The sequence below is a fragment of the Callospermophilus lateralis genome, chromosome 13 (genome assembly GCF_048772815.1).
Source record: "Callospermophilus lateralis isolate mCalLat2 chromosome 13, mCalLat2.hap1, whole genome shotgun sequence".
NCBI lineage: Eukaryota > Metazoa > Chordata > Mammalia > Rodentia > Sciuridae > Callospermophilus > Callospermophilus lateralis.
Window position 1 is genome coordinate 57102866 of NC_135317.1, and position 21417 is coordinate 57124282.

The following is a 21417-nucleotide window of genomic DNA, read 5'->3' on the forward strand; positions in this document are numbered from 1 at the left end:
AATAGTGTTTATGATAAAGTGTTTGATACAATATTTATTGTCTTACTTTTAAAAAAAATTTTTTAGGGGCTGGGGTTGTGGCTCAGTGGTAGAGCACTTGCCTAACATGTGTGAGGCCTGGGTTCGATCCTCAGCACCACATATAAATAAACAAAGTTAAAAATCCATTGGCAACTAAAAAAAATTTTTTTTAGTTGTTGATAGACCTTTATTTTATTTATTTACATGTGGTGCTGAGAATTGAACCCATTGCCTCACATATGCCAGGCAAGCACTCTACCACTGAGCCACAACCCCAGCCCTTGTCTCGCTTACTTTTTTAAAATATTTTTTTGTAGTTGTAGATAGACAGAATGACTTTATTTTATTTGTTTATTTTTATGTGGTGCTGAGGACTAAACCCAGTGCCTCAAGCATGCTAGGCAAGTGCTCTGCCACTGAGCTACAGCCCCAGCCCTGTCTTGCTTATTTTAACTAGATCTTTGGTACAGGGAATTAGCAAATTATTGAGTTACTATTGCGTATTAAATGGCATATTCCTTCCTCAAACTCATAAAACAGTGTCTCTTTTCCTCCTAAAATAGCAGCTAGCAGTGGAAGTTATATGTACTTAAGGTTCAAGGTTGTCTTTTCTGGGAAATTAATACCAAATGTCCCCTTTTCCTAAAATTCTATTGCACTATTAAGTTAGGCTATTTTAGGGACCCCAAAAGATACATATGATTAGCAACACTAGTTTACTTTCCTATGATAATTCTAAATAGATGGTTAAATATTTGCTTTCTGTCTACTTAATCCCTTCTCTATTTTGAGAGGTATGCTTTAGTAAATTGTAGCTGCCAGCAGAGGAGGTCTTGAAGTTTCAGAGCTAAAAATCACTAATGCTAACTGTTATCTTAATCTTTAAGAATGAGGGTTTGGGGCTGTAACTCAGTGGCAGAGTATTTGCCTAGCATGTGTGAGGCACTGGGTTCGATCCTTAGTACTGCATAAAAAAAAAAAATGCAGTTCATCTACAAATATAATAAATAAATAGATAAACAAACAAATAAATAGAATGAGGGTTTGGATTAAAATATCCAGGTCATTGGGGTTTTTTGCTTATCAGTGCAACCTACAAATTTTTTTATTTTATTGTTTGATGCTGAGGATCAAACCCAAGTTCTCTACCACTGAATTATGCCCTAACTCCTAATTTTTAAAATTAAAAATTAAATCCTATTTTTAAAAATTTAAGTACAAACATATAACTTCTTAATTCAAACACTTTGTTTTGCTTTCAGTAAAATATTATTAAGAGAGCTGGGGTTGTGGCTCAGTGGTAGAGCACTTGCCTAAGCATGTGTGAGGCACTGGGTTCAATTCCCAGCACCACATAAAAATAAAATAATAAAATAAAGATATGGTGCCCACATATAACTAAAAAATAAGCATTAAAATTTTATTAAGAGCTCTCTATCTATGCTGAGGATGCAGTGAGGGGTCAGATACAGTTCTTAGCCTTCTGGATTATCTTTAGGCTATCACACTTGGCTAGTTTTACTACAGTTGTTTCTGAAATATTGTGTATGCTTCCCTCCTTTTGTGAGCATAGTTTCTTAATAGCTGAACATTGGAATAGTGATTTTCATGCCCTTGGGAGCCACTAAGGCACCTAAGCTTACTCATCTCCACATATTGCTATTTGTTTTTTCAGTCCTCTACTCTGTTTCCCAATCTCCCTATCATTTCTCCCCCATCAGTGATTCTGCACCTCACTGGCTACAAACTTTTCCTACCTCTGTGTTTTGGGTAGACTACACTGGTATGCTCTTTCTTTGCTAGTTTTCTCCTTTTTTCTTGTCCCTTGTTTTTCTGTGTTGCTCAGCTTTGGCTAAACTTGGTTTTGATAACCACTGCCAGCCCAGTGGAAGCACTTGTTTTGTTGTATTGTTTTAAACTATTAGATTCATCATGTAAAAATAAAATAAATTTCACAAAAGTTTGTGGAGAACTAAAAACATCTCTGCTATTTTATTTTTGTGGGTTGTTTTTTTTGTGTGTGTGTGTGTGTGTGTGTTGCTAAGGATCTGACCCATAGTCTCACACATGCTAGGGAAGTGCTCTACCACTGAGCTACTCTATTACTTTAATTTATTAATATAGTGACATTAATAGAAACATTTCTAGGGTTGGTAAATATATCTCAAACTCAAATAATTTTGCTTAATGATAGCTTAATATCTGATGTATTGCTTATCTTTCTTGTGTAAAAAAGAAAAAAACATGACACCTATCATCAATAGTGTAGTCTCCATTGTTATAAAAAAGTACCATGGCCAGGGTTGTGGCTCAGTGGTAGAGAGATTGCCTAGCATGCCTGAGGCACTGGGTTCAATCCCTGGCACCACATAAAAATAAACAAATAAATATAAATAAAATAAATAAATATAAATTAAAAATAATATAAATAAAATAAAGGTATTATGTCCATCTTCAACTAAAAAGATATTTAAAAAAAAAAAAACACCAAAAATGCCAATGTACATATCTGTAATCCCAGCAACTTGGGAGACTGAGACAGGAGGATCATAAGTTCAAAGCCAGCCACAGCAACGTAGTAAGGCCCGAAGCAACTTTGCAGGACCCTGTCTCAAAAAAAAGGAAGGGGGGGGGGGGGGGGCTGGGACATGGCTCAGTGGTTAAGCACCCCTGGGTTCAATCCCTGGTCCCCCCAACAAGAAAACATCAAAAGCATTTATCCTCATTTCATAGGTGTGTTTGTGTCTGTGTGTGTGTGTGTCTGTGTCTGTGTCTGTGTGTTGATAGTGATTAAACCCAAGGTCATTCTACCACTAAGCTACATGCCCATCCCTTTTTATTTTTTATTTTGAAATAGGGTCCTGCTACATTGCTGAGGCTGACCTCAAACTTGCAATCCTCCTGCTTCAGCCTCCTGAGTGGTTGTGATGTGATTATAAGCATGTGCCTCCACACCCAGCTTCATTTTATAGATTTTTAAGAAAAAAATTATCATTTATGCAGTATTAGATAGCAAATTAGAGAGTTATTCATAAGGTCAGGCATGGAGAAGAGTTTGCAGCCAACATGGGGCAACATAGTGAGTCCCTTTCTCAAAACAAAAAAAGGGAGAAACTTCTTTCATTCAGTAATATTGTGAGCAAATTTTACACAAGTCTTATAACATTACAAATGCAGTAATTAAAAATACAGGTAAGGATATTGCACAGATGAAGCCTATAATCTAACAGTTGTCTGATTCTAAGTGTGTTGTCTTTCTGCACTTAGTATCTTGAGGTTTTGACAGAAGATGAAATTTTATTGTGATATTCGTGATATACTGACATGATTTTTTAAAAAATATTTTTAGGTGTAGGTGGACACAATACCTTTATTTTATTTATTTATATTTGGTGCTGAGGATTGAACCCAGTGCCTCATGCATGTTAGGCAAACACTCTACCACTGAGCTACAACCCAGCCCCTGACAAGATTATTTTAATGTCAGAACCCAAGACCCCTTTGCCTAGAAACTGATAATGCAAATAAATCATTGATTTGAGTGGTTCTGGAACTTGGAAGGATCTTCGCTGTGAACTCTGCAGCTTTTCCGTCCTCTAGCATGAGAATTACAGGGAGTGGCTAGCATCAAAATTTGAAACTATGTATCTCAGTAATAGAGTGCTCACCTATCATATGTGAGGCCCTGGGTTTACTTTCCAGCACCAAAAAAATAAAAGAGGGAGGAAAAAAATTGATAGCAGAAATATGCTATGCAAATTCAAAGAAGCATGAATACCCAGCCCCATACTGCTAATAAAAGCCTACTTAGCTTTCCTGTCTTTTTGTAGATTGTTACATATGGGAGGGTAAGGGAGTTTTTTGTTTTTCTAAGTAACACGTAAATTGAATATTGAATTTTTAAAATAATTTTTTAATTTATTTTAATTAGGTATATATGACAGCAGAATGCATTTTGATTCATTGTACACAACTGCAGCACAACTTTTCATTTCTCTGGTTGTACACTATGTACCGTCATACCATATATGCAGTTATACATGTACATAGGGTAATGATATTCATCTCATTTCACCATTTTTCCTGCCCCCATGTCCCCTTCCCCACTCCTCCCTCCCTTTTGCCCAAAGCTCTTCCATTTTTCCCATGCCCCCCCATTATGGATCAACATCCACTTATCAGAGAGAGCATTTGGCCTCTGGTTTTGGGGGATTGGCTGACTTCACTTTGCATGATATTTTCCAACTCCATCCATTTACCTGCAAATTCCATGATTTTATTCTCTTTTTATAACTATTATTATTATTTTTTAATTGAGATCTCTATTACTCAGGCTGGCCTCAAACTCCTAGGCTCAAGTGATCCTCCTGCCTCAGTTTCCAGAGTAGCTGGGACTACAGGATAAGCCTGTCTTTAAAACACTGAAAATAAACCCGTGTGTTCAAGATACCTGTATGTAGTCCCAGCTACCCTTGTGGCTGAGGCAGAAGGATCACCTGAGTTCACAAGTTCAAGACCAACCTGGGCAGCATAGAGAGACTCTATCTCAGAAAAAGAAACAAAAATAAAGAAATAACAAAAATGAAAAATAGTATATAATTCAGAGAATCCCTATGTGAACAGATATGATATGTCATATGGAAATAAAACTATTCATTTTTCTTCACTAACACATATGTATATAATCTGCTTGTAGAGATGACATGTGTTTATATTAAATAATTCAGATCCAAATGATTTTTCTTGAATGATCCTGTTATTTCTAAAAGCTGGTGGAGGAACCACATTGCTAATGCTTAGGACTTTAAAATCTGGGAGAGGGCCGCTCATGTTCCTTACTCTTTATCTAGATTAATAGCATTTAGTTAGATGTCTGAAGGGTCTATTTTTCTTAAGCGCAACAAAATCTAGAGGAGGAAGTAACCTGGCACTGTCTAGTGGGGGAGAAAAGTGACAGCACAAAATTGTGGTTGGGTTGTCTTCAGCAAAAGCTATCCAATTAAAGTGGCTTCTGTGAACTCGTCATCCCTGATGCCTTTTACTTGAGGTAGCTGTCTCTTGCCTAGATCACTGAGATCAGGGAAACTACTTAAGATTAGCCGCTCTAGGATTCTCTCACCAAGTTAAGATAGCTAACAGTAAGCAATAGGGCTTTATGAAATTGTATAGGTAACTGTTTCATGGGTCTAGACAGAGAAAAGAAAAGTGTTAAGACAGTGATCCTGGTGGTTCTGCCCAGAGTAGCTCTTTCAAAGGCAGCAGGGTAAGTCCAGCTTCCTTACAATAGGAGAAAAGGGGTTTATGGAGCATGGTTGACCCAGGGTTTATGTAGGTGTCTAATGAGCCCCCAGGGGAAGACCCAGAGATTGCCCATTCTTAATTTATGCCAGATGTTTTCATCTTTCCCTTTCAATTTTTATCTTACTCTTTAAGTGTTCTAATTAGTTAATGTATGTCTTAATTGTCAGGTTTCTTGAACCAGCTCCTTTTCCATTTTAATTACTTTTTAAAATTTATATCTTCTTCCTGAATTTTTTCAAAGGCTACTTAACATTTTGCCCCATCCTTCATTTCACCTCTCCAACTCAAATGGTTTTACATTTTAACTGTATAAACCTGGGGTCCCAAACTAATACCCAAGGGCCCAACTAGGTAATAGAGGTAAATGAAATGACTTAAATGTAGAGTGACAGGGAGGGTTCCATGCCTTGTCTAGAAAGATTCACTTTTGAAGCACTCTATAATTAGATTAAATACATCCAAGGGTCTCAATCTGACACATAAGCCTGTTTAAACTCCTCTTCTAAGCCAGTTTTTACACTGTCGGTCCCTTCCCATGGCTCCCGGTAGTTTCAGGCTGTGCTTCTTGACTTGACATTCAGGACTGTTGGTAATCTGGTCCACTCTACCTGTCCAACTCCATCTGCTACTGAACCTAGGTCTCAGCCTGTGTTGCAGTCAATTGTCTCCTCTCTGCTCTCCACATACACTTTGCACATGGCTGCCCCTGCTCCTTCCAGGTTATGTCATTTCTTCCCTGGAGTGGTGAACCTTCTTCCCATATCTAATTCTTTCCAGCCCTCAACATCTAGTTCATGTCTTTTTAGTGTGCAAAGTGCCAAGCACAGTACCTGGCTCCTGGTGACTTCTCAGCAAGTGCTAGCTGCTGCCATGTTCCTTGGTCACTGAAGTTCATAATGTTTGACTTTTGGAACTACTTATCTGGACCTCTTTTTTTTAATGTTTATTTTTTAGTTTTAGGTGGACACAATATCCTTATTTTATTTTTATGTGGTGCTGAGGATCGAACCCAGCGCCTCAGGCATGCCAGGCGAGCGCGCTACCACTGGAGCCACATCCCGAGCCCCTTATCTGAATTTCTAATGAGGGAAGGGGCATACTCCCCCTAAAGTTTTGTCCCCAATGTAATCTTCCCTTATTATTATAGGAAGACACTTATTGTCTTCTGCACCAAATTGCAGACTCCTTAAGGGTAAGGATGCTGCTGGATACATCTTATATGGCTATAAAACCAACATAGACCATTGTTAATAACAACCACTATATCCAGTAAGGCTTTTTCCCCCCCCAAGTTCACTTACAACAATAAATAACCTTTGAAAATAGATTGTTTTGATAATTTTCAAGGAAAACCTACATTGTTCAAAGAAGTATGTTAGATACTGTCCTTATGTAAATTCTTCATCTGAGTATTCATTTACTCTTTGGCATGTTTATTGAGCACCTACTATGTAATAGAAACTGGAGAGAGAGTAGTGAATACAGATCAAGTCCCTGCTCTCATGAAACTTATTTTCTAGAGGGAGAGACACATAATAAACAAGTTCACATAAAAATAATGTAGTTTCAAATATTGGCAAGGGCTGTCAAGTAATTTCACAAGGTGAGGGGATCTAAAGTAACTTACCTGATAGTTTTTGTTTTGTTTTTTAATTTTTAATATTTTTTTAGTTGTAGATGGACACAATAACTTTATTTTATTTGTTTATGTGGTTCTGAGTATCGAACCCAGTGCCTCTCACATGTGAGGCAAGCACTATACCACTGAGCTACAATCCCAGACCCATTACTGGTAGTTTTTTAAACAGCTTTATGGAAGTTAAAAAGTGGGTGGTAGCTGACATTCTTACCATTTATTTTCCTATCTTAATATTTATTAAATTGTCCCTTTAAGCAAGCAAAACAAATTATAAAAATATGAAGTAATGCCTAATCTAGAAATTTACTTTATGAAACTCCTTATTTTAAACAAAAAACTCTTTCCTTCTTACCATAATCTTTCCAAATTCCACACTGATTCACTTCATCACAATTTGTCTTTTTCCTATTTTGCACTTTCTCCTTATTGCAGTGCTCTAAAATTCAAGGTTGTGGGTTTGACCACCTGCTCTTTCTGAAGATGGTTTTTCCTTCATGTAGCTGGCATGCCTGGGTCCAGCTGTCACTTCTTCTTTTAATTTGCTGTAGTAATGGCCATGACATTAATCTCTTTCCACGAAAGGTTTTCTATCTAATCACCCATTTCCCCATGTCTCTAGATTGGCAAGTTTAGCCATATGTTTAAATATCTCCTTTAAAAAAGAAAAAAAAAAAAGGTGTGTGTGTGTGTGTTTGTGTGTGTGTTGAGAGAGAGATACCAGGGGTAGAACCCACGGCCTCATGTTTGCAAGGCAAACACTATACCACTGAGCTACAACCCCTATCCCCTAGTTTAAGTATCTGAAATGGGGAAATATATAAGATTAGAATTTCTGGCAAAGATATGAACTCATTAGTTTTGTTTTTTTTTTTTTTGAAAGTTCTGCTCATCCCACTTTAACTGTATCAAAAGATATGACACGCAGCTGGGGCTATAGCTCAGCGGTAGAGTGCTGGTCTCATACATGCAAGGCACTGAGTTCGATCCTCAGCACCACATAAAAATAAAAGATTTAAAAAAAAAGATGAAGAGGGGCTGGGATTGTGGCTCAGCGGTAGAGCTCTTTCTTGCCTAGCAGGGGCAGGTCCCGGGTTCGATCCTCAGCACCACATAAAAATAAAGGCGTTGTGTTGTGTCCATCTACACCTAAAAATTAAATATTTTTTTTAAAAAAAGAAGAAAACAAGTAAATCTTTTTTTAAAAAAAAAGATAAGGCACAAAGCAAAATTTTCTTAGTCTTAGAAAATAAGATCTTTTCACATTGGGGAAATGGCAAGAGATTTAATCCTGAATTTATATTCAAACTCTGCTAGTTACTGGGCAATGCAAGCTTAAGCAAGTTACTTAAGCTCTTTTAAGTTTGGTGCTTCATCTGTATAATGGGTGTGATAATACCTATAAAAGAGAGTTGTGAAGATTGAACGTGGTATGTTATCTAAAGACACAGGATACACTATAGTTCTCACTGTGGTACCTAAAACTAAATGAGCAAGCAGAGACAATCACAGGTGTGTGTTTGTTAGTTTGTTTGTTTGTGGTGCTGATGGGGATAGAACCAGGGCTTTTTCCTTGCTAGGCAAGCTCTCTACCACAGACCTAAACTCCCAGTTCATCACTTGTTTTTTTAGGGAAGAAAGCTAGATGTAAATTTTAAAGTGCTTCTGCGAAAAATCATTGGCATTTAAGATATTTATAATATACTAATACCATTTATGAATGTTGTCAGTTTAGTTGGAAACCAAGCATATGTTTTTGCTCAAAATTTACCAGCCTGGAGGTTCTGGATTAAGTTAAGCCTATATCATTAAAATAATACTTGATATCTGTTTTCTCCTTTAATCTCATGAGCAATGTGTTTACTCTAACAGTAGTCCATTCTGAATGTTTTCCTTATCCTATTAGGAATTACTATTCCAGTAGAGTTGCAAAATAATTTTGTTTTTATAACCAGTTCATTCTGAAAATGCTGGTTAAGGTGGTCGTTGATTTTTGAGGGCAAGTTTATTTGCAAATATAGAGGACTCAGCCAGATGGATTTTTTAAAGCTCTGCATTTATTCATAAAGTTCCACCAGTAACAATTACATTAATTATGGCGCAGACATCCTTTTTGTTCTCAATAGAAGGGTTTGGCATATTTTGTTTGGATAGGAATCAGTTTGCTAATTGAAATGAGAAATTAAATTTAGTTTTAAAGCTGATTTTGAGCTTCTAAGATTCTTCATCTGTCTTATTAGCATGCATAAAGTGGTGGGTTCAATCCCCAGCCCTACAAAAATCAATCTGTTTTATATTTTAATATTGATATATGGTAACAAAGCAAAAGAAAACAAATATTTTTTAAATTTTATTTTGAGACAAGTTCTCATTAAGTTGCCCAGGCTGTCCTCAAATTTGCAATGATCCTGCCTCAGCTTCCTGAATAGGTGGGATTACAAGCATGTACCACCAAGCCTGGTTTAAATATGTTTTTTTCAGGAATAATTTGGAGGAGACACATTGCAGTGTGTCCTAAATCAATATTTCATTTTTTTTTTTTTTTTTTTTTAGAAAACCTTGCCATACTTTAGTGATACCGTAAGCCAAGACCATGACCTTGTTTGGGCTTACTTGCCCTTTGACCATGGAAATAAGGCAAGCCCACTAAAGTAGTTTCTTGCTGTGTCCCAATGGGGCAAATAGGAGTTTTGTGTGATGGTAGGTCTAAGACCTCTGTCCCAGGCTCTTGCAAAAATGAAAAAGGACAAATCCTGTCATACCTCCTGATTTCTTAGAGTTTCCAGGTTGGTGGACATCTTTTTGCCTCAAGTTGGTCCCATCTTCCTTTGTTCTTCATCTATAAGACCAGAAAACAGTTAGAGGGGGAAAAAACACCCTAGAGAATATCCCTGAAAAGAGCACCCTTCTTCACTTAGGACAGCTGGGACAGGCCCTCCTGAAACAAAAGATTTTTATAGGGTTTTTTAAAAAAGAAAATATGTGGTTAGATTTTTAATGAATTAACGGATGAAGGGAAGGACAAATCAAAACAAAATGTTGATTCATCCCATACAACTCACAACTGTAATTTCTCATACTCTGCCTCTTTCCTCTTTAAAAAAAAGTTGCCCAAGTTCATTGCTGCCCATATAGTGAATAAGGTGGGATTGCCTGATGAGGCTTGTGTGCGTTAAGAGCATGGCTTCCAGAGCAAAACACCCACTTGAGCAGAGCTAAGGTAGGGACTGAGCAGCTGCTGCATCAGGCCAGCTCTGGGTCCAGGTGGCACATTCTGTGCTTTTCCAGAGGACTTTAAGGCTTTTCTTAGTCTGTCAATATCCATTTATTCATACTTACAATATTGTTTTACTTATGGTTTGTGCTTATTTCTTGCTTTTATGGATTCAAAATTCATATCAAAAAGATACAATTAACAGTAATGCAACACCTTAGAACTATTTTTAATCTGAAAAAAAAATTTTTTTCAAAGTTAAAAGAGCACCTTAAAAGCTCCCAGAATGGAGGGAATGGTCAAGCCGTTGCTTAGCATGGATGAAGCCCTGGATTCAGTCCCCAGCACTACTCAAAACAAAAAACTGTTCTGTTGCCTGGTACAGTAGTAGGTGATTGTCGTTCTAGCCACACATGAAATTGAAGCAGGAGGATCACTTGAGCCCAGAAATTGAAGATTAGCTCAGGTAACATAGCCAAGACCCCTATTTCAAAAGCACAACAAACAAATTCCATCAATATATACAACTAGAGTGCATCAATTTAAAAATGTGAAGGGAAAAAAAAAGCACAACAAAACAAAAACTCCCACAGTAGGTTAAATTCACTTTTGGTAAATGTACATATTTATTATATGGGAAAGTAGGTATTGAATGACTCTGTGAGTCCCCTCTACCTTTTTTTTTTTTTTTCCCCATACTGGGGAGTAAACCCATGGGCTCTTTACCACTGAGTTACATTCCCAGTCCTTTTAATTTTTTTTTTTTTTTTTTTTGAGACAGGGCCTTGCTAAGTTGCCAAGGCTGGCCTTAAATGTGGGGTTCTCTTGCCTTTGCTTCCCAAGTTGCTGGCATTATGGACATGTACCACCATGCCCAACTTGAATGATGCATCTTTAGTACCAATGTATTAATTTAAATTAATTTCTATTTTCCATCCCTTGCTCTTTAGAAAGATTCCTCTTCAGAATTTCTTCCCTCTCAGTTTCAGCAAGATGCTTATAAAATAATTTTTCTTTGGTATGAAGGAGCTCTTTAATGTTATTTCTTTGTAAAGAAAGATTGGAGACTTTGTGTGTGTCAGGGGGAGGGGGATGGAACCCCAGGCCTTTCACATCCCAGGGCTAGCTGCATCCTTAGCCCTATAAAGAAAGACTTTAAAGACTATTCCTAATGTATTTTAGGTTTCTCAGAACCAAGACAAATGAAATATATATCTCCTATAAAAAGAATAAATTGCTGAATATTGATTTTTTTTGACATTATGGTTTCCGTAGATCCATGTTCAGAAAAGAATGTAGAAGACTATCTGGAGTTATTTACCCCTAAAAGCCCTGAGTTATAAAAAGACCTAATACAATCATTAACATTTATGCATAGCACATTATCAGAGATTGCTGGCTAGAGCTGGAAATCATATTAAGCGTTTTATGGCATTGATTAGATAAATGACATGACAGGCAATCCTCAGCTTACAGTGATCTGATACCAGCAAGTTGCTGACATCCACAGTGTTAGGCCCACAATGGCCACCTATGTCATCACCTGTAGCTCAGAACAAGCAGGTAACTCACAAGTCAACTTCTGTGGGTGAGTCTGCTGCCTAGGAGCCCATGTGAAGGCCTTCTGCCTCCCAGCCTGGCCTTTCCTACTGATCCTCTTCTCTCTCACTGCATCTTGGAGTTTTTAGTTCCTAAATGGCAAGGGTTTTTGTTTTTGTTTTAAATAAGAAATAGAACATAAACAGGAGAGAGGTAGCCCAAGTGAAAACTAGAAGGCAACATAGAAAAGGTAGTGGTAAGGACCTGAAGAGATGTTGGGATACTTTTCCCATGAAGGGACAAATTGTAAATATTTTAGACATAATGGTCTGATGTAACTACCTTTCTGCCATTATATCCCCAGAACAGCCATGGGCAATATGTAGATGAGGGGCTGGACTGGATTCCAGTTAAATTTATTTATAAAAATACACAATGATTCTCTGGCCTGCTGGCCATAGTTTGCCAACCTCTGTATATAAAATAATATATCCATGGTAGACTGGCTCTGAGGGAAGTTCTAGAGATGTCCCTAATATGTTTTGAATATAGAGCTTTATTTAGTAAATGAATACTTTCTCAGAGAGATTGAAGATATATCTCATTTGATGTTAAAAGCTTGGTGTTGGATACTTTCTAAGTCTCATGTGTTTATTTCTTAAAAATTACTGATGAATGAAAAGAGCTGTGATGGAGTTTAAGCATCCAGTATAAAGCAAAACCAGCATTAAGCAACCAGGGCTGTAAGTGATCATGTACAGATAACTTAAGGGGAAGTTAAACTACAAAGCAAGGTAGTTAATGGAGTTCTTGAGGTCTCCTGCTGGTTCCTGGAGTCAGTTCCAGGTCAGGAAGAGGAGTCAGGGGTTTGGACTTATGTGTTTGTCAGCTACCTGCATGGAATTGAAAAATTTTTTCTGTTATATGTTGATTATGATTTTTCCCATAAGAATTGGATATACCTGAATAAAAATTCAAATATCTGTTGAATTGAATTAGCCTTTTTACAACATGTAAAATATTGTTGACATATCCCACCTTAAAATAACAAATCATTCTTTGATCTCTGGCAGGTTGTTCCTGCTGAAGGGTTGGTCTCTATATTAAAGAAAAGGAATGATACTGTAGGAGATCATCCTGCCCAAATGCAGCAGAAATCATCTAAGAGAAGAGTGAGATTCCAAGAAATAGATGATAACTTGGATCCAGGTAAACTGCTGAGCCCTTTTCTTTTTAATATTTTTAGTTGTAGATAGACATAATACTTTTATTTTGTTTACTTACATGTGGTGCTAAGGATCAAACCCAATGCCTCACATGTGCTAGGCAAGCACTCTACCACCCCCAGCCCTTGTTGAGCACTTTTCTAATGCTGTTAACAGTCAGTGTTTGCTGGAAGAATCAATTACTATATGATGTGATGTTTGCTGACAGAATAGGTAAAAGAATATATGAACTTAGTTGCTTTATCTGCTAAGAAGGAAAAATATAAAATATACATTCCAACCATCATCATAAATTATTTTGAAGCATTTTGCTCAAATAAGTGAGCAAGTTAAGAAGTTAAATTCATGGTTTCCCTGTTCCATAGATAATCCACCATGTTGAGACTTCATTTCAATTTCTTTCTTTAGCATTTTTTTTTTACAAAATAAGCTTGCCAATTGATATTCAGTAGCCAATTAATATTCCTCCTTAATTGTGAAAAATATTTATGAATCACGAGTATGTTCTTTTCAGCAATTCCTTCTTCACTTTGTAGAAAATAGTGTCTCCCAAGAGCAACAATTTAACACTGTTACTATGGTCTGATTTTTTTCCTCCTGGGCTTATGTTTAAGGTGGTCGCCCTAGCAAACAGTGCTACCTTTTGAGGTTTCAAATAGGCTTACCTGAAACACAGATAAATAAGAGTGGAAAAATGGCCAAGAACCTTTAAACTCTTAACAACTATAAAGCTTGTTGGGGCCTTGAAATAAATTTTTTCTAACCCCTCACTTGCACGTTGCTTTTCACTGTCAAGATCTTCTCCATGTAAAGTGCTTGGTCCTGTTTGTGCTAATTTTTACTAAATCTGCTTAGTAGGAGGAACCTGGATGTGTAGATCTCAGTTCCTATTTCACTTAGTAGCCAGATCAAGTCATTTAACTATGGGAGACTCAGATTCATCATCTTTAAAGATAAAAAGAATAGCATTTGCATCTCTGCCTTTATGAGAACCAAAAAACATCTGACAATGAATATGAAGTCATTTTGACAGTTATGAAAGTTTTGTGTAAATGTTTGATGCTGGTAATGATTTATTCCAAAGCTGTGTAGCTTACATAGTGCTTAGGAATAAGCCTCACCTTCTGCCAAAGCTTCCTGAATGGAAGTTCTTCTGCTAAATCAGTTCTTCCACTAAATCATCTCTATTCACTAGAAATATGTGAGACTCATGTGATGTTAAATTTTATAATAGCCATGTTTAAATAGTAATCAATTGTAGCCAAGCCTGGTGGCACACACCTATAATCCCAGCTACTGGGGAGGCTGAGATAGGAAGATCGCAAGTTTAAAGCCAGCCTTAACAACTTAATGAGATCATGTCTCCATATTTAAAATTAAAAGGATGTCAGTGGAGGAGCATTGCTGGGTTCAATCCCCATTTCCACTGGGGAAAAAAATGTTTATATTTATTTCAACATGTGAGCAAACTGAAAAAATTGGGTTTTCATGAACTCTTTTTTTCACACTGAGTTTTCCCAATCTGGTATGCATTTTTTGCACTTGATAGAATATTTGTTCAGACCAGCCACATGTCAAGTTCTCAACAGCCACATGCAGCTCATGACTTTCACATTAGACACCATGGCTCTAAACTGTTTTAGTACATATAAATAAAACAAACATAAGAAGTATTTTTAAACATTTAAACTGCTCAGATATTTGTACTGTATATGAATGCAATCATCCTGGTTCCAGAATCCCTGAACAAAATCTGTGGATGTTCAAATCCCTTACGTAAATGGCATAGTATTTCTATATGACCTATGCTTACCCTTCTGTATACTTTCACTCATCCCTATTACTTATAATATGTAATGCATTGTAAATAGTTGCCATACAGTATTTTTTAAGGAATAATGATGAGAAAAAAAAGTCTGCATACTCAATACAAACTGGTCCCCACCCCCCTGGGATATTTGCCATCTGTGGTTAGTGAATCCACAGATGCAGGACCCACAGATATGGAGGGCTGACTATAAATGATAATGAAGATAAATATGGAAGATAAATATGGAAAGATGCATACGCATTAAATAAGCGCATGAAAGGGAATTATATTTTAAAAAGAAAGAAAGAGAAAGCTCGAACTGACCAAAACTTAAAAAACACAATGTCAATGATATAATTCTACTTTTTAAAAATTTGTATTGAGCTGCAAGTGTTGCTCAGTGGTAGAACACTTTCCTAGTATGAATAAGGCCCTGGGTTCCATTCCCAGCACTACCAAGAAAAACTAACAAAAAATGAACTATTTTTAAATGCAAGCTGGACATGATGGCACACGCCTGTAATCCCAACAACTTAGGATGCTGAGGCAGGAGGATTGCAAGTTCAAAGCCAGCCTTAGCAATGGTGAGGCACTGAGCAACTCAGACCCTGTCTCTAAATAAAATACGAAATAGGGCTGGGCATGTGGCTCAGTGGTTGAGTGCCCCTGAGTTCAATCCTTGGTACCAAAAAAAAAATTAAAAATGCAAATCAAAGAACCATATGATTATATAATACTATCTGTATAAAAGTTCTAAAATTAGATATATCTGATTTAGAAAGGTGCATACCATATTTAACAGTGTGCAACTCTGAGAAGGAAGAGGATAGGATTGTAGGAGAAAAAGGAACAGATCCTTAGACTTAGATACTTTATGTTCAAATTTTTATAAGAAGAATATATTCATATATTACTGTAAAATCTTTCATATAAAGTGTATTTTGTATCGATTAGGTTTTATAAAATTTATTTTTCAAGAAATAATATATGCTAATCATGAAGCATATGATTAGACAGTAATGAAGTAAAAAGTATGAGTCCCACAACCTTCTTACCCCTTTCCAAGTGCTGCTTGGAATTTCTTATCATTCTTTCAAGTCATATTCTGTGTATATATGTGCATATGTGTGTGTACATGTGTCTATATGAGTTCTATATATCCTGCTAGGTAACTTCTTTTTAAAATTTAACCATGAATCCTTTTTTAATATTTTTTTTAGTTGTCAGTAGACCTTTATTTTATTTATTTATTTATATGTGGTGCTAAGAATTAAACCCAGTGCCTCACACATGCTAGGCAAGTGTTCTACCACTGAGGCACAACCCCAGCCCAATGAATCTTGAATATCTTTCTGTGAAAGAACATTTCCTAAATTTACTTCATTCAGCTTAATAATTGTACAATATTCCATTATATAAATATCTCATAATTAAACTATCCCATGTAACATGATTAACCAGGTTATTTGCATCATTCTGCTAAGCAGATTCTGTTACAGTGAACAAATTTGTACATATGTTGTTACGTATTAGGCTCTTCTGTGAGCTAATTTCTAAAAGTGGATTTGTTGGACTAAATGTTGAGACCATATATCACAGTTGGCCCGAGATAGTCCTGGTTTTTCCCAGGGGTCTCAGCATTGCATTCAGTTAACCCTGTGTCACTCTTAGACATGTCCAGGCTAGAACATAAATTAGTTCTAAATTTTAATAGATACTGCCACTTTACCTCCCAAAAAAGTTTATATTCGCCTTCATTGTGCTGAAGATTTAAAATTATTTAGTCTTCCCAAAATATTTTTGGTTTTCTTTAATTATAAAGATCATTAGGATTTTTCAACCAAAGAATAGTTATTTTCCCCAATATAGAAAGACCAATGTGGACATTTATTAGAAACAAGCCTGCCAAAATTGTTAAGCAAAATAAGAAGAAATTATAACAATTTTTAGAACTTCTCTGTTCCACTAAATAAGAACAAAAATGAGTATGACTAGAATGCAAAGGGGATCCCACCCAAAGACATTTTCATTGTGTTAATAAAATTGACTTTCATTCAAGGTGGTCCCATGACATAAACTTCAAAGACATTTTAATTAAAGCCAAAGTGTATATTCTAAAACAACATCATTACACCATCTGAGTAATATTGCCATTTTTTTTCTTTTTGATGGAAGTTATATTCATTGTACAAATGAGCTGGTTTTAATTTCAGCATTCACAAGCTCCACAAATATGAATCTTTATAGTAACTAGTAGGTAGGCCTTTGTAGGGTTTGTAGATGCATGTGTTTTCTGTCTAAAAGCCCTGACTCTAGAGTTTTAACTACGAAACATCCTATTATCTTAATCAGGGGAAAGACAACAGATGCTAAGATTTCCATTGATGACAATTTAACCTCACTCTCTTCTCATGTTTGCAGATGAAGTTGGAGGTGGCTCTTGTATTTTATTGATCTTGCTGTGCATAGCAACAGTTTTCCTTAGTGTTGGAGGAACTGCGTTATACTGCACTTTTGGCGACATGGAGTCACCTGTTTGTACAGACTTTGCAGACAACATGGACTTCTATTACACCAAGTTACTCCAGGGAATGGCAGAACTGAAACACTGGATCTACCTCTCCTAGCAACACTCAAGGGGGACAGTCACATTGGCAGTGAGAATGAAAGATGTGAAACTTTCTAAACAGCTTTTATTTCAGAGTTCTGAAACATTCCCCCTAACCCCCAATGAGGACCCAAGAATACCCAAAACAGCAACTTTAAATGGCAATCCAGAGGACATCTGTTAGAATATCTACATAATGAGGTGTTATTGATATAACCATCATGGATGAAGAAATGATCTTTGGAGAGGTATTCATCTCTTCACTGCTTCTTAGAGCAATGAGGAACACTGAGCAGATTATGCTGGGCAGTCTTGTAACCACACTGTTTCTAGCTCCTGTCAAGCTAATGGTTAAAGGACACCTCTGGTTTAGATTTGTTGGTCTACAGGCATTGCTTCTAGCCATCATGCAATAAGTTTGTTTATAATCAGAGTTCCTTATGGTTCCAATGTCATTTTTTAGTTACCCTTGGGAGCTATGTAATTTAGGCCTTTTGCATTATTTCCAGATTCTGCTATCCATTTGTGAAATGGCTGTGTGTGTGTGTGTGTGTGTGTGTGTGTATGTGCGCGTGCGCGCGCACGCATGTATCTCAAGCAGTTCTCATAAGCAAATATCCAACATAGAGTAACAGAGATTATCTTTATTCTTTTAACTTGACAATGATGTGCAGGCACAAATATTTGAAGAAGGCTTAGCTGTAGAATAGATGAATTGTAGAAATCGTGGCCCTGAAATGAGAAACTGTGACAGATCTATGGCAATTAAATTGATTGACTAGCCAGAAATTAATCACAGGCCTGAAGGCAAAATTAAAGAGCTCCCCCTGAATCTCAGGAACAGTTTGATCACGGACTCAGTGCTTCCTGAAGTGGTGAACGCTGAAATCAACATGATTCAGCAAATAAATACTGAGCATCTATTATGTTCTGAGAATCTAAAAACCAGAATATGGACATAAACATAAAATCCCTACTACAGATGTCTTAATTCTGGTCATATAAAGTAAGCCAGTCCTTTGGCGAGTGAAATTAAATCACCATATATAATTCAGTATTAACAGATCATGCATTCAGGTGTTTTAATATGCATTCATATCATGGGCTTGATTTAGACTCTATTGTGGGGTCATTAAGTGAAAATTCAATCATACCTTAAATAGGCAAAAGTATGATTTTTATTTAAATCTGTCAGTTAGGTGGCCTAACATTTAGGAAGCCTTGCTTTGACTTTTATATCGCAGGCAGCATTTAAAAAATAAAAAACATGAATTATAGTTTTTTAGCAAGTGATTATTATTTTCTGTTTTTCCTCTTAGGATCATTTGAAAGAAAAAGGGAGAAATTGCTTTCTAGTTGTTACTGGCTGGTACAGTACTTTCCTTTGTGTTTTTGCTTATTTATTTGGATTATATGAATTTAAAGGGCTTTTTATAAGTTGAAAGTGTGTTGCTAAGCATGCATTTGGTTATCCCAATGCTAGATACTTAATTATTATGTACTAGTGTTTTGATTTTTCTATAGTTTCACCTCAGTGTGTTTTGGGGCTTGTTTATTTTTAAACTGATGTTTTGTTTTTACTTGTAATACTATCTGGCTTGTCTTTATCATGTCACTATAAACTGTAATATTTCGAATGGTTATAGATCAAAGATATTTATTTAGAAGTGTACAAGATACTGAAATTTAGATTCCTTATACTTAAGGCTGATTTTATTAGAAGATTATTTTAATTATGTAATATTTTAAGACTTTGTATTCAAATTGTATATAAAATATGTAATCTGTCCACGGTACTATCTTAAGTGGTTCTATAAAAGCCGCTCACAAGATCTGCTGTATGGAGCCTCCTTGTCATAGACAAACCTCTTCTGTGCTACCCTCATAATTTCTAGTTGCAGGAATTTGGTGATCCTTATTTTAGCCAATTTTATGTCAAGAGAAGTCAAAATTTCCCTCCTGTTCACCTTTTTAGGTCACCATGAGAGTCCTATATAATCTCTAATGTTATGTTTGCAACCTAGGCCACTTTTTTGAAACCTGGGATTTCCTAGGAACCTTCACATTATAATGAAAAAGTTGAGATAATACCTTGTTAGTCAGGGCTCCCAGTCATGTCTTGAGAAACAACAGATATCTTCACTACTGCCCAGAGGTGGTGAGGTGAGCTCAGGAGCATATCAATATCTTGACTTAAAATAGGCATGAAATCTCACTTAGAAAAAATTAGGGAAACTTTAAAAAATGTAATAGTAAATTATTGCATGAATTGGAGTAATTCCATCCAGTGATGAAAGGATTGTTATATCATGCGTTAAAAAGTTTATCCAGTTTTACTGAAATGTAATTTTTCCTCTCATTTGAAAGTAATGATAACTGTTTGTAACTAATCTTCCTTAAGAACTGTATGTGAGGGTATCACATCGGGCTTGTAATTTAAAATCTACACCAATGAAGTGTCTCAGAGAATTTATTTGAATCCTTGGATGTTCAGAAAAACTGCTTTAAAGCAAAAAAAGTAATTTCAGGAATTGGTCTGACCCACCGATATTTGGGGAAGTCTAATCACCCCCTAAGTAAAGGTTCCTCTGCTTCTAAAACGCCTCCCCCATCTGCCTGACACAGTAGCTGAAATCCACTCTAAAAATACAGTCTCTCAGATTTGAAAATCAAAATCCTCTGGGAGGTTTACTTCATCAAGCTGTGAATTTGTGTCTTAAATGTGGAGAAGATTTGAAATTTGAAGGTGGTCCAAGTTTGGTCTTGCTGGAATGATAGGAGGATATGGGGTGAGGGGAACAGCCAGTATGAAAAAAGGGGTAAGAGTTGAGGAGGAAAAGAGGGAAGATGGATAAAAACAAAGAAATCCCTCAGTTGTTCGCCCATTTGGCTGAAGTTAGTCTAGACTTGTGGCATGTACTCCAAATACAAATGAGATGAATTTTTAACTTTCTGCTGATGTGACCTGTGTAACTCTGTTCATTTCTTTGGGCCCAGTTAATACTAACTGACTCTTGTGTACTACTTTATGCATTATTCGTAGCATTTTAACATTTATTCATTTAATGCTTAGATTAGTAAACACATATCCTCAAGTCCAGGTCTTATAACTCCTAAAACCATTATACTTTCTATTCTGTCATGTTTCCTTCACCTTCAAAAAAGAATTAAGAGGGCTGGAGATGTGGCTCAAGCGGTAGCGCGCTCGCCTGGCATGTGTGCGGCCCGAGTTCGATCCTCAGCACCACATACACACAAAGATGTTGTGTCTGCCAAATACTAAAAAATAAATATTAAAAAAAAAAAAAAAAAAGAATTAAGAATAGGGGCTGGGGTTGTGGCTCAGTGGCACAGCTCTTGCCTCGTACGTGTGTGACTGGGTTTGATCCTCAGCACCACATAAAAATAAATGAGTAAAGGTATTGTGTCCATCTACAACTAAAACTAATTTTTTAAAAAAGAAATAAGAATGAGTCCAGGATTTATGGCACCAATTCTAGTGTCATCTTCTATCTCAACAACCTCAAAGATAAGCATTTTTGAGCCTCATGTTTAAAATTTCCTTATGTACTACTTAAATTTCCTTGAGTTTAGGCTGCTGAGAGAAATGGTAAGACCTATGACATCTCTTTTCTCTGGTCAAGGAAGAGTTACTTCCAAACTCGCTCAGATCAGTGCAGAGCCATGAGCTTCAGTATTTGTCACTACATATACCTTGACAGACATTTGGATGTCTGCAGTGTTCCTGGCACAGAGCATGTGGGGGCTCCGGAAATAAGAAATAGTACCAACCTAAAGATTTAGCATCTGGTAAGGGAAATGTGTTTTCAAAAAGGAAATAAAAAAGAAGAAACTGGAGAACATGCTACTCCTGGGGGTGGAGCTCATTCTTTCCTATCATGTGTCATATACTATTAGGAATAAAAGTCAAATTTTATCTAGGCCACCTGCACAGCAATTTGATAGGAATCTTGATGGGGATCATTTCTCACAGCCAAAGACCTGGTAATTGTGACCTAGTAATTATTACTTTTCACTTGTAGTTAGCACTTCTGGCATTAA

At 36.5% G+C, this 21417-nt stretch overlaps 1 protein-coding gene across 1 annotated transcript in view; it reads left to right on the forward strand.

The window, feature by feature from the left end:
• The window catches only part of Cnst (consortin, connexin sorting protein), a 98034-nt gene extending 77699 nt beyond the window's left edge, over window positions 1–20335 (forward strand). Inside the window, exons 10-11 of the mRNA XM_076831766.1 lie at window positions 12785–12920; window positions 17169–20335. Of these exons, the coding sequence (XP_076687881.1) occupies window positions 12785–12920; window positions 17169–17374 (342 nt within the window). The 3' untranslated portion in view covers window positions 17375–20335. The remainder of the gene's footprint in view (window positions 1–12784; window positions 12921–17168) is intronic.
• The last annotated feature ends 1082 nt before the right edge of the window (window positions 20336–21417 follow it).